General features: G+C 45.1%; 1 protein-coding gene across 1 annotated transcript; it reads right to left on the bottom strand.

Moving 5' to 3' along the window:
* Positions 1-4,035: 4,035 nt before the first annotated feature.
* On the bottom strand, positions 4,036-17,404 carry LOC120052644 (C-type lectin domain family 18 member A-like). The gene is made up of 12 exons (XM_038999686.1): positions 17,246-17,404; positions 16,284-16,375; positions 8,958-9,188; positions 8,625-8,722; positions 8,320-8,441; positions 6,871-6,978; positions 6,605-6,697; positions 5,411-5,517; positions 5,163-5,292; positions 4,924-5,020; positions 4,278-4,369; positions 4,036-4,085 (listed from the first exon to the last, which is right to left on the bottom strand). The coding sequence occupies exons 1-12, from the start codon at positions 17,370-17,372 to the stop codon at positions 4,036-4,038; spliced, it is 1,347 nt and encodes a 448-aa protein (XP_038855614.1). The 5' UTR covers positions 17,373-17,404.
* Between the last annotated feature and the right edge of the window lie 432 nt (positions 17,405-17,836).

The raw sequence follows: 17,836 nt of genomic DNA, 5'->3' as shown, positions 1-17,836 counted from the left end.
TGCAGGTATGGTAAACACACACACACACACTGTTATTGCTCGTCTTCCTCCTCCACTGCCCACCTGTTTAACCTGGTGACCTTCTCCCAGCTTTGTGCATTTGCATGATTCCACTGCAGCACTGCAGGTTGGTTTAATCCCTCTCTCTGCAGCCGACTCCTCCCACCCTCATACCTCTCTCCCCTCCTAGCGCTGCCTGACAAACAGCTGAACACACTCATCCCTGGTCCATAGGGATTCCTGGACACTGTCTGTGATGTCACCTCAGAGACGCTCCCAACACACAGGAGTAAAACTGGCCTCTTCCCAAACTAGTGTAGAAGGACACACATCACAGTGCCATGTTCACAAACTATTCCAGACAAACACTCACATACTAGAACACAAAAATGTCACTAAAAACCATACACACTCTCACAAACACAGAGACCAATAGAATTACCCAGTCTGGAAAAATACCCCACAACACATTGTAGCAAACCGTTTTAATTCACTTACTGGATGACTGAGAAAGCAAAAATAGTGGTTGTCATGGCACTGTACATTCAGTGCATTGGGGAGAATTGTACAATCAAACTGACAATGCAGGGAGGCAGTTATGGAAAACATCACAAATGATTCATAATTTAGCTAAGTCTGAAAAAAAGAATATGCAATACAAAAACCAGTACAGTACAAAACACAGATTTATGCTGCCATGAACCATCTACAGTTGAGCTCAAATTCTGTTGATTTGGAAGTTCTCCCATTGTGTGCTTTTTTCCTGCACTGGTTAGACAGGCCCAGTCCTGACCGGCAACAGGGGATATGTGCAACAAGGGTTGGAGTGAAAAACACTGGATGAAATAAGACCAATAAGAGCAGCTTCTGTTTGACACACACCCAGACCGGGTCCAACGAACGGCCCAAACGACCCACCTCCCCAACCGCTCCAATGCTGTGCTCTCCACCCTCGAGTGTCGAGTTCATCACCGGCCAACTTCCCACAGGGCAATGTGCTCTGGACCTGTGGACGTACACACACACACACACACACACACACACACACACACACACACACACACACACACACACACACAGACAGAGGAGTAATAGAGAGAGACAGAGTAGAGGGAATAAATGGTATGGTTTGTATCCCAAATCCCCAGTAATCGTAGCCTGCGCTCCATTCAGACGTGAGTGTGCAGAGGACATTAATATTCTACAACACAGTGGAGGACACACACACACACCACACATACTGTACACACCCACACACCACACATACTGTACACACCCACACACCACACATACTGTACACACCCACACATACTGTACATAACCGCACACCACACATACTGTACACACCCACACACCACACATACTGTACACACCACACATACTGTACATAACCACACACCACACATACTGTACACACCCACACACACTGTACACACCACACATACTGTACACAGACCCACTCATACTGTACACAGACCCACACCACACACACTGTACACACCCACGTGCACACACACCCACACACATACTGTACACACACACGTGCACACACACACCGCACATACTGTACACACCCACACACACAGTACACACCCACACGCCCACACATACTGTACACACACACCACACATACTGTACACACCCACATGCACACACACACCACACATACTGTACACACCCACATACCATACATACTGTACACACCCATGTGCACCCACACATACTGTACACACCGACACACCACACATACTGTACACACCCACACACCACACATACTGTGCACACCCACGTGCACCCACACACCACACATACTGTACATACCCACACACCACACATACTGTACACACCCACACACCACACATACTGTACACACCACACATACTGTACACAGACCCACTCATACTGTACACAGACCCACACCACACACACTGTACACACCCAAGTGCACACACACCCACACACATACTGTACACACACACGTGCACACACACACCGCACATACTGTACACACCCACACACACAGTACACACCCACACGCCCACACATACTGTACACACACACCACACATACTGTACACACCCACATGCACACACACACCACACATACTGTACACACCCACATGCACCCACACACCATACATACTGTACACACCCATGTGCACCCACACATACTGTACACACCCACACACCACACATACTGTACACACCCACACACCACACATACTGTGCACACCCACGTGCACCCACACACCACACATACTGTGCACACCCACGTGCACCCACACACCACACATACTGTACACATCCACCACATATACTGTACACACACCCACACTGTACACACCCACGTGCACACACACCCACACACATACTGTACATACCCACGTGCACACACACACCATACATACACGAGTGCAAACAAGCGTGCACAAACGCACACAAAACTATTTCCTAGTAATCTCTCATTGGGCCTTGTTTTCATTTTGGGCAATGAGGGCCCAAAATGGAACCCCCAACAGTCAAGGGGTAGGAGGGGAGGATACAAACAGATGTGGCTCTAGCCTAAAACACAATTCCCATGGTGCAGAACACTGGAACAGCCACACCCCTACCTCTCTAAAAAATATATATATATTTACACACACACACACACACACACACACACACACACACACACACACACACACACACACACACACACACACACACACACACACACACACACACACACACACACACACACACACACACACACTCTCTCTCTCTCTCTGTATCTGGGTAATTGTGTGGACCCCTCAGGCTCCCTGTGCTTTCCACTTATCATTTTATTGCCAATTAACAGAACACATCAATGCAGCTTCACAATTATACCTTCAGGGGGGTACGAGAATGTGTGTGTGTGTGTGTGTGTGTGTGTGTGTGTGTGTGTGTGTGTGTGTGTGTGTGTGTGTGTGTGTGTGTGTGTGTGTGTGTGTGTGTAGGGGAGCTATTAATCACAGTCAAATCCGTTCATTTCACTCTTTGTTGCTCCAATGAATCTTTTGTTTTAGAGTGCTTGTGTAGAGGGGGTTGAGTAAAACATGATCCCAGCTAGTCTAGCTGTGTTCTCATGTGTTCTGTTTTCACCAGCCTTACCACTCCACTTTGAGCTCTGGTCACACACACACACCCACCCACCCACCCACCCACCCTCCCACCCACCCACCCACCCACCCACCCACCCACCCACCCACCCACCCACCCACCCACCCACCCACCCACACACCCACACACCCACACACTCCTCTCCACTGACCCCTCTCTACACAAAGGCTTCTCTCTCTATAAGAAGAGAGAACCGATGGTTTTCCATCAATCGGCACCAGGAGATTCAGAGCTTTTAAACGGTGAGCTGTTAAAAATGTCCAGCAACACTGACTGGATTAGGACGGCCCTGGATGATCAATATGAGATTGCAGAGCTCGCCACCTGCCTAGAACACACACAATTAACCAAAACCAAACAAACAATACCACCCTCCAATTCTGACTCCATCACACTGGTGAATTATAGAGGGGAGAAATGTGTGTGTGTGTTTAGACACTTGGTGCAATTGTAGGCCTGACGTATATCGATCTCTAGAAGGCTCTTTACGAGGAGCCCTGAGTGCCATTGATTCCAGCTGAGTGTATCATTAAAATGTGTGGGCCGTGTCGCACAGCCTCTCCCTAATAAACACAGACGGTAAACACAGCACCCAGATCAAGAGTTAGGGCTGTGATTTGTTTATGTGTTCTCTGCTCGGGTTTTATACTGAACACTCACTTTGACTCCAGCATCCCTCAGCCAGAGAGACCAGGTAAAGATTTAGGGTCCTGATGTCTTTCCCTTGCATGCTGATCTAAGGTCAGTTTTGTGTTTTCTGCTGTGATGGTAAGGGTAGGATTTGGGGATAGTAAGCTGATCCTAGATCTGTGTTGTATGGGTAACTTCTACCTATAGTGTTTGAACTTCTCTCCGTCTGTCAGGATTTTTTAGAAGCTGCTGTCAGTCTCTCTCAATCTGTTGTCATGGTGATGTCAATGTCCAACAGGTGTTTTAAACCACCTGCAGGTTTAGAGAGTTTTAAGATATATCAGTGAATGCTACATCTTATGGTAATGAGTCTGGATGCAGTGTGAGGACAGATTTCCTTGATTAGAATATCTCAGCATCTCTCTGTGTGTTTCTCTCCACCTCTCTCTCCCTCCCTCTCTTTTCACCTCTCTCTCTGTCTCTCATGGAGTTGTGTTCTCTCACCGTACTGGCAGATGTATCGGTTGCGTGTTTTACAGCGCTGGTCGTTCCAGTTGAAGGCGCTGGAAGCCTGCAGCTCCACACAGTTCCCAAAGCTGCAGGGAGAGGGACACGAGGGAGAGGAGAGAGGGAGGAAGAGTGAGATGGAGGGGACACAGAGACATCTGGTGGTCAGACAGAAGATAACATTCTGCTTTCAAACACAGTAGCCTCAATGTCCAGGCCCGTATCAACAAAGCATCTCAGATAAGGTGTGCTGATCTAGGATCTGTCCATATAATCATATTCATCTTGATCTAAAAGGAAAAACTGATCCTAAATCAGCACTCCTACTCTGAGATGCTTTGTGGGTATGGGCCCAGGCTTCTCTCCTCCTGACACAGAGGGTGAGGTGATAATGTTAGGCTACGTGAGACTATACCTGTGTTCCACACAGTATAGAATAACCATGGTGGTAGAAAATATGTTCATTCCAGTAAAAAATATAGTGGAGTCGCATTTGCAGTGCCTCATTCCACCTGCTTACTGTAGATTCTGACAACAATAATATTATTTTATGATTATCCATTCAACAAGGTGATGTGATAATAGAAAGTTATAATTGTTGTTACTATTATCATTAAGTTGTCAAAAGTTATGACTCTCTCACCCCTGGTTGTCAGGCTGTCCAAAGGCGAAGCTGCTGTATGTGGGGATTTCTCCTGAGTCCCAGCGGAAAGAGTCCTTCAGAGGTTTATATGTCAGCCCTGGACACAATACACACAGCCTTACAGGACGCTTATCCTCAGCTCACCTTGACACATCTCAATGCGGCTCACACAAACTCACAAAGTCAGTCTGTCAAAGCTATTTGGCTGTACGTATAGAAGGACAGGGAAAGTGACGTACCGATCCAGAAGTTGCGTGTCTCAAAGTCGGGGTCTGTGACCTCGTTGCTGGTCTCCAGCTGGCTGAGGTAAAATGCCAGCATGTCCTGAACCTTCTGGTTGTGGATCTGGGCCAGAATCCCCCCTCGCTCCTGGGGTCCAAACACACACCACAACATGGGTTACACTCACTCACACACTCACACACTCTCACACTCTCACACTCTCACACTCTCACACTCTCACACTCTCTCTCTCACTCTCTCTAACCTGACAGCGGGTCTTGGCTCCATAGTAGGTGTCGACCTCTGGAGACACCATGAAGCACTCTCCATCTATCCTCACATCACAGCTGTGGAAGGGAAACTGCTGCTTCTCTACAGAAACATAAGCAACACACATTAGACCTCAGTAAAGAGACACCAGGCACTGACCATCCATCTTGGCTCAAACTCAATGTACAGACCGCAGTCCATTCTGGTCACAATAAACACTATGACCTTTTATCATTTTGATTTGCTCAACTCCTGCGTCCTCTCTCCTCCGTCCTCTCTCTCGCCTCCTTTTGAAAACATCAAAGTTAATCGAGGAGAGTCGGCAAGCAGAGTGAAGGTGGATGAAAATGCACTTGCTTGAAATGAGACGGTCCTTCTCCACTTGTGCGTCAATAGGCAAATTACGTTTACAGAGGTGGATCCCATAATAAATGTGTAAAGTGATCAAAACAAATTAAGTTAGTTGTGGAAGATATTTTATAGATAAAACAATAAGTAGCATATTGTTTTTAAATGTGTGCATGTTCTTAGTCTGACAAAAACAAAAGCTGATTCAAAAGGAGGGGGTGTGACAGACTTCAAAACTCTTCCGCGGTAGGATACACAAGTATCCTCGATGAAAGGTGGCTATCGAGGAGGGGAGGACACTCTTCCTACTGATGAATTGACACACTGTTCGACCACTCGATCAATTATCAGTTTCCAGGTCAAGGAGGAGAGAGGATGGAGGAGAGGACGGAGAAGAGAGGATGGAGGACGGTCTTTTGCCCAAACAAGAAAAACCCCTGAGATGCATATGGCTTGATAACACAGTAAACATTGGAATCCAAATGGGCTCAAACTAGCAGATACAACTTGAATCTAATCAGGCTGAAGCTTAATAGAAAAAAGGTGCATTGGCTTAGATACAATGATGATAGGAGTCTGGTTCATTCTGGTTTAAAGTAATGGTGAGACAGTGCCACATTGGCTACATAAACTTATTCCCACCAGGGTTGGGGTCAATTCCATTCACATTCAAACAGTAAAGCACCCCCATAAACAACATCACACTCAGCACCCCCATAACCAACATCACACTCACCTGCACACTCAGCACCCCCATAACCAACATCACACTCAGCACCCCCATAACCAACATCACACTCACCTGCACACTCAGCACCCCCATAACCAACATCACACTCACCTGCACACTCAACACCCCCATAACCAACATCACACTTGCAGGAGCACTCCTCTTCCTTGTAGCGGCCGTGCACACACTTCACACTGCAGCGCACTGAAACACACACACACAGTCACACACACAGTCACATACAGTATATCGACCATGATGCACCTACAGAGATACCTGAACACACACACTGCAGAGCATGGCTAGTCAGACACACAGAGATAATAATGACTGTAGTAGACTGTCAGACTGGTAAACACAGGCACATAGACTGATACCCTGACAGAATCGTCCGGTGAACCTAGGTCCACAATGACACTGGCAGGAGGAGATGTTCAGACGACCATGCTGCCCACAGCTCATACGACATGGGTTCCTGGGGGTCTCTGGAACACAGATACAATTTTCTAAATACCTTTGCTTAAAAGTCTTCATTTTTCCATGAATACATTTAGCCTCCAGTTGGTGCTTGTTCTCTGACAAGGCCATCATTGCATGGTAAGTGGTTAAGTGTTGGCGATACTGTTAAACCAGATTAGGTGAAAACCCCTTCACATGACAATACTTTAAGTGAGGAAAAAAATACACTTAACGTCTTTGGCTCAAAATAGATAATGAACTGTCATCCTCAATAGAGGTGATACGTCGCTTTTAGTGCACTAAAGAGATTCTAAGACAACAATCTGTAGAGAACAGAGTTGGTTGAAATAGATACTACTTTGAGTAAGGAACAGCTAATATGATTAAAATGCTAACATTTTTCACTAATTTAAAGATAGACTCATTTATATGACATAGGTTCACAAAATTAACAGCATAGTGGGTCAATTTCCGCAACAACTAACACGGAACCCAAACCGGCTGCGCGTGTGCGCCATCGTGCGCTATCGTGCATACATTTATTTTGTCCCCCTACACCAAACGCGATCACGACATGCAGGTTAAAATATCAAAACAAACTCTGAACCAATGACATTAATTTGGGGACAGGTCGAAAAGCATTAAACATGTATGGCAATTTAGCTAGTTAGCTTGCACTTGCTAGCTAATTTGTCCTATTTAGCTAGCTTGCTGTTGCTAGCTAATTTGTCCTGGGATATAAACATTGAGTTGTTATTTTACCTGAAATGCACAAGGTCCTCTACTCCGACAATTAATCCACACATAAAATGGTCAACCGAATCATTTCTAGTCATCTCTCCTCCTTCCAGGCTTTTTCATCTTTGAACTTATATGGTGATTGGCATCTACACTTTCATAGTATTACCACGACAACCCGCAAAACAGTTTGTCTTTCAATCACCCACGTGGGTATAACCAATGAGGAGATAGCACGTGGGTACCTGCTTCTATAAACCAATGAGGAGATGGGAGAGGCAGGACTTGCAGCGCGATCTGCGTCAGAAATAGAAAGAAGTTCTATTTTAGCCCTTGGCAACGCAGATGCTCGTTGGCGCGCGCGCGCGATCAGTATGAGTGCAATAATTGAATAACATGGTTTTCTAAATGTATTTTGCGACGCTCGTGCACGCGATGTGTCCGGTCTGGTCAGCATGTAAGAGCGTTGAAGTGCGAGGCTAAACTTCACCACTGTAACAGTGTGAAGCAAACCCATGCACATGCGCAGATACTCTCACTCATCACAATATCTGCGGTGCTGCTCGTGGCAACATAATATCACTGAGTCTACCTTTAATGAATGAGAGCGTTGTCTATAGGGGTCTCACCACACAGTCCTCCCACATGGTCCCACAGTCTGAAGCAGCCTGACATGGAAGAGGTGCAGAGAGAACAGGAGAAACCAGCCACATAGGGCACCACCAACCTCCCATTCACCTCCCAGTTACCCCTGCAGAGAGACATATATCACACATACATGTATATGTACACACACACACACACACACACACACACACACACACACACACACACACACACACACACACACACACACACACACACACACACACACACACACACACACACACACACACACACACACACACATTAGGTATATTAGTAGTGTTCTTACCCAGGGGAGTATGCACAGACAAATAGCTCCCAGAGAGCATCACCCCTCAGACACAACTGTCTGGCACAGCCCACATTACTGGAGGTGGCCCACACCAACTACAGCAGAGAGAGAGAAAGACAGACAGACGGACAGACACACAGACAGAGTTAGAGCGAAAGAGTGAGAGAAAGAGTATATTGGCAACACAATGTATTGGCATGTGGGCAACACAAACTCAATCCCGCCAATTATTACTCAAATTGAATTGAGAGTTGAATTGAGACTTCTTGTTTTGACAAAGTTACTTAGGGTTGCTGCACAGTTGACAGATCCAGTACTGTTAACCATTACCTGTGTGTAGTGTTGGCAGGTAGCATTCTCTCTGCATTGCCCACTCAGGTACATGTAGTCCCGCCCTTCCTCGAACCATGAGTCAATGACCTCAGCAAATGAGCTGGTGGCATGAGCTGAATGATGGGTGTTCCAGCCAATGTGGCGGAGCGGTTGGTCCTGAGGAGCGGGATTTGTGTGGCAGGATTTCGCCCTCTCCTGGGCAAGTTTGACCAGCTTCTCACTCCAGTCCTACAGATATGGGGAAGGGGGGAGACAACACACGCACACACACACACACACACACACACACACACACACACACACACACACACACACACACACACACACACACACACACACACACACACACACACACACACACACACACACACACATATATGTTTAAACAAATAGAATGGGGAACTACCTTCCCATGACTGAGGGTGACAGACCGACTTCCTCTCTTTGTGACCTGAAGGGCTCTTTTTCAGGGACACATTTTGCTTTTGGGACACTCCCATGCCAGGCTCTCCATTTAGCCCCCTATTGTTAATGTTCACTGACAAGGTTTCTTCTGAAGACTTAGTCGCAGGGCTCTGGAAATCGATAGCCTAAAATGGATACAGTATTTAGGGACTGATGGGGAGATCGATAAAATGACAGACTGTGTGGGAGTATGGGAGGGAAATAAATAAATAAAGTTGGTTGTATGAGCACAGACCATGGCACAGTGACTCTGCTGCTCTGCCAGCTGACCATTGGGTCACTGAGTATACTATCTCATCCTCATAGGTCTTAAATAGATCAACAACAGCAAGTGTGCTATCCATCGCTAAAGGCCAGCACAGGCCATGTGATGGTACCTGATCTTAAACAAGACAGTCCTAAAGAAACTACACAGTCAGTATGGTGAACAGCGAACACCCTGGGAGGCTGAAAGGTGATCTCTGCTTTTGAAGCTGGTGCACTTAGGGCAGGATTCCGGCTAAGCAAGGTGGCCTATGAGCCCTGTATTTGTATTTATTATGGATCCCCATTAGTGCTACTCTTCCTGGGGTCCACCACAATTAAGGCAGTTATACAATTTTAAAAACATTGCAATACATTCACAGCACACTGTGTGCCCTCAGGCCCCTACTCCACCACTACCACATATCTACAATACAAAATCCATGTGTACGTGTGTGTGTATAGTGAGTATGTTTTCGTGTGTGTGTATGCATGTGACTGTGCCTATGTTAGTGTTTCTTCACAGGTGTTTCATAAAGTGTATTTTTATCTGTTTTTTAAATCTAATATTACTGCTTGCATCAGTTACTTGATATGGAATAGAGTTCCAAGTAGTCATGACTCTATGTAATACTGTGCGCCTCCCATAGTCTGTTCTGGACTTGGGGACTGTGAAGACCTGTATTTAACATGAGATCCTCTCTAAGCTTTACAGGAATGTGGTTCTGAATATAAAACAGCAACACCTCCACCATTGGCATTTCTGTCTTTTCTGTAAATGTTATAACCTTGTATTGCTACCACTGTATCATCAAAGGTATTATCTAAGTGAGTTTCAGCGATAGTCAGAATATGAATGTCATATTATTGATTTCATGAACCTTGTTTCTTAAGCTACATATGTTAACGTGGGCTATTTTGAGCACTTTTCTGGGATGCTTACTTGTTTTCATTGCTTTACTGGAGAATTTAGCAGAAGTAGATATGCTCATGTTATTTATGTTAGTGCAGGGTGAGATGCACACAGTGGACTTCCTACTAGGGCACACCGCCTCAGTAGGTAACAGTATGAATCTCATCATAGGTACATGATTACTGCATAGTGCATACATTAGCTGTAGGATCAGCAAAGTCAGAGGGGCATAAATTAGGTTAGTTACATTGTCTACCAATGTCCCTGCTATAATGTACATTTGCTGAAGCATTATGACAACTCAGTGTCACAATGGTAGGAAGTAACTGAGCTGGGCTTGGGACATTGATAAGTCATTGTCTCAACGCAGCCTTATAATGCTGTGAAAGGATCCAGGAACCCAAATGATTTCGGGGGATCCCATCCTCCTTATAAAACATGTTTTGTATCCAAAAGGTATTGAAATTGTCAACAAAAGTTACACCCATTGAGCTCCTCTGTGTCTCTCCTCTCACTATGAGAGGAGAGACAGAGACACTGGTGGACTGGGATGTAGGGGGAGCTTAGAGAGTTTGAGAAGGGGTCGTGGAGTGTAGGGGTAAATGGGGGTGGGGAGTAGGGGGCCACAGGCGGGACAGTCTGGGCGGGTTAGCGTCCTTTAATAATGCCCTGGTCTGGTGAGAGGTGTGTGTCTCTAAAGTGGAGGGATGAAATGAAACCCCAACGTCACACACCTATTAACATTCTCTCCTCTCCTGGCACAGAGCCTGCTACAACATAGACAGACTCACAGGGTTATGCTTAAAGATACAGTACAGTCAGAGACATGATGGGCCTGTCAGTATCAAGTACTGAGTTGGGATATCCGCCCACTAAAGAGACACGAAGCACTGAGGCAGATGAAGAACTGAGTATCTAAACAGTGTCCCAGTAGACACATTTATAAGCATACAGTGCATTTGGAAAGTACTCAGACCCCTTCACTTTTTACACATTTTGTTACTTTACAGCCTAATTCTAAAATGGATTATATTGTTTTTTCCCCCTCATCAATCTACACACAATACCCCATAATGACAAAGCAAAAAGAGGCTTTTAGAAATGTTTGCAAATTTGTAAAAAATGTACGTGAGGATATATTACTGTGTTCTTGGGGACCTTCAATGCTGCAGAAAATGTTTTTGTACCCTTCCCCAGATCTGTGCCTCGACACAATCCTGTCTCCGAGCTCTACGACAATTCCTTCAACCTCATGACTTGGTTTTTTGCTCTGACAAGCACTGTCAACTGTGGGACCTTATATAGACAGGTGTGTGCCTTTCCAAATCATGTCCAATCAATTGAATTTACCACAGGTGGACTCCAATCAAGTTGTAGAAACATCTCAAAGATGATCAATGGAAACAGGATGCACCTGAGCTCAATTTCGGGTCTCATAGCAAAGAGTCTGAATACTTATGTAAATAAGGTATATCTGTTTTTTTATTTGCAATACATTTGCAAAAATTTCAAAAAAACAGTTTACGCTTTGTCATTATTGGGTATTGTATGTAGATTGATGAGGATTTTTTTTATATAATACATTTTAGAATAAGGCTGTAACGTAACAAAATGTGGAAAAAGTCTGAATATTTTCTGAATGCACTGTATAAGCAGCATATAAACAGTGTGGATTTTTCTGTTTTGCTGATGAGGAACTGATGAGGCAGCCTCTGCCTCTGTTAGGACAGGTAGACGGACAGTGGCTGTCACTCATTGACTAAGCTGTTTGACCCCTGTCTCATCTTGTGCGCGTCGAGTGGTAGCAGAATGTCTCCGCTCAGCGTGAACTGCCCTGGCAACCACAGCCAGTTACCGTGGAGACGGCTGTCAGCACTCAGGACCTGAGCGTGAAAGGGGGGTGTTTCCACATATGCCGTTTCACGACTGGCCCCCCAAGAAGGGGTCCTGTTTCAGAGATGGGGAGAGGGGACAGAGGGGGAGGAAAGGGGGAGGGAGAGGGTATCCTGGCACACATCAGTGGGATGTCATGCAAAGTTATCCGACTCCCACTCGCTCTTCAGAGAGATCTAAAATTTTGCCAGGCCATCAACATACAACCATCTCTCCATTTCACTGACCCCCATCTCTTCTCCTTCACCATTACTACAGCCCCTACCAGTCACATCTTTCCACACCTTCTCAACGTTGCTTCTCAGAGATTCTGCCAGCCTTCCATCACCTTGAGAGGGCCCCAACACAAACAGACTCTCCAGGCCACTCCTGTCCTACTGATAGCCACATCTCACAGCCTGCCTGTGTGTACTCAGCAGAGCTCACAGCTGGTGTTTTCACCTGAATGTGTGTTATCAAAAACACCCCCCTTAGAGAGGAGCCAGAATGAGACAGCCAAACAAATCAGTGTCATTTCCTCCATAGTGGCTTGAATGGGTCCACTGACAGGTGAAAAGAGGGGAGTTTTCATCTTGTCACCTTTTAAGTAAATCTTCCTCTGGCACATTTGTGTTAATATTTAAGGGCCTTCTAAAAGGGAACACTGACCCGTTTGTCAATTATTCAACCTTGCAGTGAAGTAAGAGATCCTCAATAATCAGAAACACTAACTATAGCCATGTGTTTCAATTTATTAAGGAAAATACCTACTAAAACTCAGATGAAGGTCTTATGACTGACACACGAAAACATTGGAGAGAATACAACAGGCCCAGTGTATGGGAGTATACATGCCATACTATAAAGAGCTTGGAAAGGATGATATTGCTTCCTGTAGGACTAACTTCATCATTAGCACTACTTCCTCATCATAGGACATTTGTTGTTTGATGAATGGAGGCATGTCCAGATGTCAGGGGAATGACAGCTAATTAAGAGTGTGCTAAGCCCCTTTGAGCACATTGTTCCCCCTGATGTCCTCTGGTCAAAATCATCAACGCACGCTTTGATGCCGCCAGAGGGGAGCAGGGTCACCGGGCAAGTCCCCTTCTTGAATGTTCCATTTCACGTCACAATGCATCAGCGCAAGGAATTAAGTAAGTACAGGAGTGAAGCAAAGACCAGACATAGGAGTATGTTGAGTCTTACTCTGTTATGGTCCGTAAAGTCAACAACTTATAGCTGAGGAATTGATGTTGGCAAGGAGTGCAGACCATAAAATAAGCCAAGACAGCACAGAGCTTTTAATAGCAAAGTGACAATCAGCAGGAACATTGTTTCCCAGGCGATGTTTTCATGCACACTCAAAACTGTCTTTTAGCCGTGGGAGTCCTCAGATAAGTGGAGACATTAAGTGGGTTGAACTTTGACCTAAAGTACTGTAAATTACTTAACTACAGACGCACACATAGCCTATATACTTTCTCTCACACATATCCAGCATGCAAAACTTGAAATGATGTCATTACAACGAGAAAATTAGTTTCTGCAATGAGTAGATGTAATACAAACGCCTCCCTCTGTCTTACACCAAAAGACAATACTTAATTTCCATTTCTGTATTTGAAGCAAAGTACCTCCTATTGTCAGACAGGCTTCCCCAGCCCTCGGGGAACCTCCAGAGGGCATGGACTGAGTACAGAGAGAAGAGCCTCATTTATGAAACTGTGTGAAGCGCTGCTCTTTTATCTCCTGAAGAGAAGAAGAGGGCGGCTGCTGCAGGGCCACACTATAATATCTTTACCGACACAATGAGACAGCGCTTACCCACACCTGCTGCCATGCCTGGGTGGAAATTCCTCAAAGAGAATCACAAACGCAGCTAAAGCCCTGAGCCTTTTAAGCGTTTATCAGTAAAGCTCCTTAATATGCTTCATCAGCTCGCCCGGATTCCTCCATCGGCCTTCGCAAGCAAATTACCTGTAATACCACAGTCCTGAATGCTGCATGATAATATCCTCATCCTCTTTTTCTCATTACATGTTATCAGCTATGTGCAGTTTGCCGATGCTTAGCAGCAGTCTAGGAACTCTGCTCTATCTGTATACATGGGCTTTGAGAACGCAATCTATGATAAGTGAATGTTTTGGACGAAACGGCCATTAGGCCTCTAGGACATACTATTCAACCCCACCGTTTTGTGTTTCATTATCCACTGATTGTCCTCTGTCGTCGTCTGTCCTTATGCAATGTAAGCGGGAGATAAGGGAGATAAGACTGGCACAGTAATAGTGTCACGCCCTGATCTGTTTCACCTGTCCTTGTGCTTGTCTCCACCCCCCTCCAGGTGTCGCCCATCTTCCCAATTATCTGTACCTTTGCCTTACCCTGGATTTTCAACCCATGTCTGTCTTTGCCTGCCCCTGTGCCACAATAAACATTGTTACTTCGACAGACTGCATCTGGGTCTTACCTTGATCCCTGATAAATAGATGGCATCAGATATGGAGAAAATGCCCAGTGGTTCTCATTGACTCAACAAACAGGGGGATTATCATTGGAGGCTTGTCACACATTAGTGTCGTTTCAGGCTGCACAGTGCCTACCCACACTATTCACTCAGTCCTTGGGTAACATGCTTGTTTTGTCTCACGTTATCTGAGTGTTTAAGTGGAAATCATGAGACTATCCCTGAGACCGTTAGTCTGCATTACCTAATCAGTGATGAAAACTACAACTTCTTCAATTAAGTTCAGTTAAGATTCATATACAGTGCCTTCAGAAAGTATTCACACTCCTTGACTTTTTCCACATTTTGTTGTGTTACAATGTAGAATAAGTCAAGGGGTATGAATACTTTCTGAGGCACTGTATACAACTAGTCGCTGTAATTTTCACATGACTAGTCAGTCTGCGGGCAAACAACGATTCTAACAGTGAGGAAACCCTAAATCTAACTGAGCCGCCAGGTAGGCGCTGCCATTGACTTCATCTACACACACTGATATAACATCTATCCTGCCTGTTAGTTTGAGTAGAGACAGAGAGACACAGTATGTAATCCTCCTGGTCCCTAACATATATATCTATCTCAGAGCCCCAGGGACAGATCCCAGATCCACCCCACACAGTGTTGATGGCCTTCAGCATTAACACCCTGCCAGAGACAGCACCATACAGAACAGCTGTGATGTCAGTGCCCCTGTGACTGGAACATGCACTGTCTACGTTAACACACTGATATTCACTGTCTCTCACTGTTGGGAATATCAACGTTTCAACAGAAGATACCCTGTGAGAAATCTCTGGTGTCGCTGCCTTTGTTTAGTTGTTAGAGATGGGGAAATGGGGATACCCTCAGAGGGAGGAACTGTGACTACTTATGAGGATACGATTTCAACTGATCTGTACAGTACCTTTGGATATAATATATAGCTGTGTTATAAATCATGGATCAAATGGAGGGCCTTTACCGAGGGCTCGGTTAACCAAGAGACAGACTCTGTGACAAACTGTAATTGGGAGCATGGGAAAGAGCACAGGGGAGGGTTTCTGGCAGGGCTCTATTTCAGGTGACCTTGGTGTCCAGCAGGCAGCAGCAGCCATGTAACTCAGTGATGTGTTTCAAAGGGGCCAGCCTGCATGGCAGCACGGCAGTTGGCATAGATACATTTGCTTACAGCTCCGGGTAGAAGTTGCCATCATAGAGCTAGGACCAGCCTATCCTCCCCAATCAGAGGGGCAGACAGACAAACAGACAGACAAACTGACACACACACACACACACACACACACAAGAAATATAATGAAAGGCAGGCAAGGCAACTAACCATTTTTTGCATGTTAGCAGCCATGGGGGTGACCCAGCTGCGCAGCCTATTGTGCTGTGTAACAATCAGAAAATGCTCCTTCAACCCAAGCCCTGGAATAAAGAAAAGCACACAAATATTTAGGACTGGTCGCCATGGCAATGGAATGCAAGTGTCTGTAAGGGGGACAAGGGGGTTGGCTGAAAGGTCTGTTGATACAGTAGCACTCCACAACATTGGGACAGTGTATATCCACAGCCTGTACATGCCATAGGCTAAACAAATTTGTATGGCCTATCATTTGGAGAACTGAAATGTGTATTGCCGCCTATCATTGGAGAATTAATATCTCTATTCAATATATAGGCCTTGTAGCCTTACTGAGGATGTTTTTCCCAAATAGGAATCTGACAGAAATATAACAAAATCTTACAATTTTCAGAATCCTATAGCATTCTTTATTTTATTGGGTAAGAAGAAAAATCGCATAGGTTATTTTGATTAAACATAGCATAGCATAATTTACTAATGAATGTTATCGGCTGTTTAGCCTAAATGCTAATCACATTTTAGCAATTTACAATTTAAGATGGAATGTAGGAAACAGATGACAACTTACAAGTTGTATCTGCTTAAAATTAGTTAGTTAGTCCAGTATGGCTCAGTTGATAGAGCATGGCGCAAGGGTTGTGGGTTCGATTCCCACGGGGGCCCAATATGAAAATGTATGCACTCATTACGATAAATCGCTCTGGATGAGAGGGTCTGCTAAAATGTTAGCCTATATCCACTGTAAATTAAATAACATTGCAGAGTGAAATGTTCTGCATTAATTAGAATAGTTTGAGGATTCTTTGCAAGAGAAGTTAATAAAAACCATCACACTTTTCTTCACATATACTGTATCGCGTGCATCGGCCACCCTGCTGTTTTCCTCTGACCAGTGCTGAGCCGAACACAGAACAGGCGATGCGCGCTCTTACCGCTCTCAGATGAATCAGCGCGGCTCGGTTTCTCCGTGATTATCCTATTCGCGTGGGTGCTGTACGGGGTCTGGAGGGTCACCATGAAAAACAGAAGCAGACACGAGGGACCAGTTAGAGACCCCATGGCTACTGAGGTAAATCGTGCCAAGTACTCTAAACTCCTCGTGGTCAAGTGGCTCCCTCTTTTACCCTCCTCTTCTCTCCCTCTCTTTCACTCCCACTCACTCTCTCTCTCTCCCCTTCCCACGAGTTGTCAACATTTTGCAACTGTTCTTATCCACTCACGCGCACACAGTTGGCCGCTACTCAAACTTTAGTTGAATGAATGATACACGATCAGCGATAAACCCACATGCACAACCAAACTTCTAAAAGCTTGGCTGACCTTTTAACCACACAAATCAAATCAAATCAGTATTAAGTCATGCAGTGGTGACCCGGTGGGGCTGTTAAGTCTGTTTAGCTAAAATATATATATACAGTGCCAGTCAAAAGTTTGGACACACCTACTCATTCAAGAGTTTTTCTTTATTTTAGTATTTTCTATAATGTAGAATAATAGTGAAGACATCAAAACCACGAAATAAC

This window comes from Salvelinus namaycush, chromosome 1 (genome assembly GCF_016432855.1).
Source record: "Salvelinus namaycush isolate Seneca chromosome 1, SaNama_1.0, whole genome shotgun sequence".
Lineage (NCBI taxonomy): Eukaryota > Metazoa > Chordata > Actinopteri > Salmoniformes > Salmonidae > Salvelinus > Salvelinus namaycush.
The sequence above is the reverse complement of the archived record's forward strand: the minus strand, read 5'-3'. Positions and strand labels throughout refer to the sequence as shown.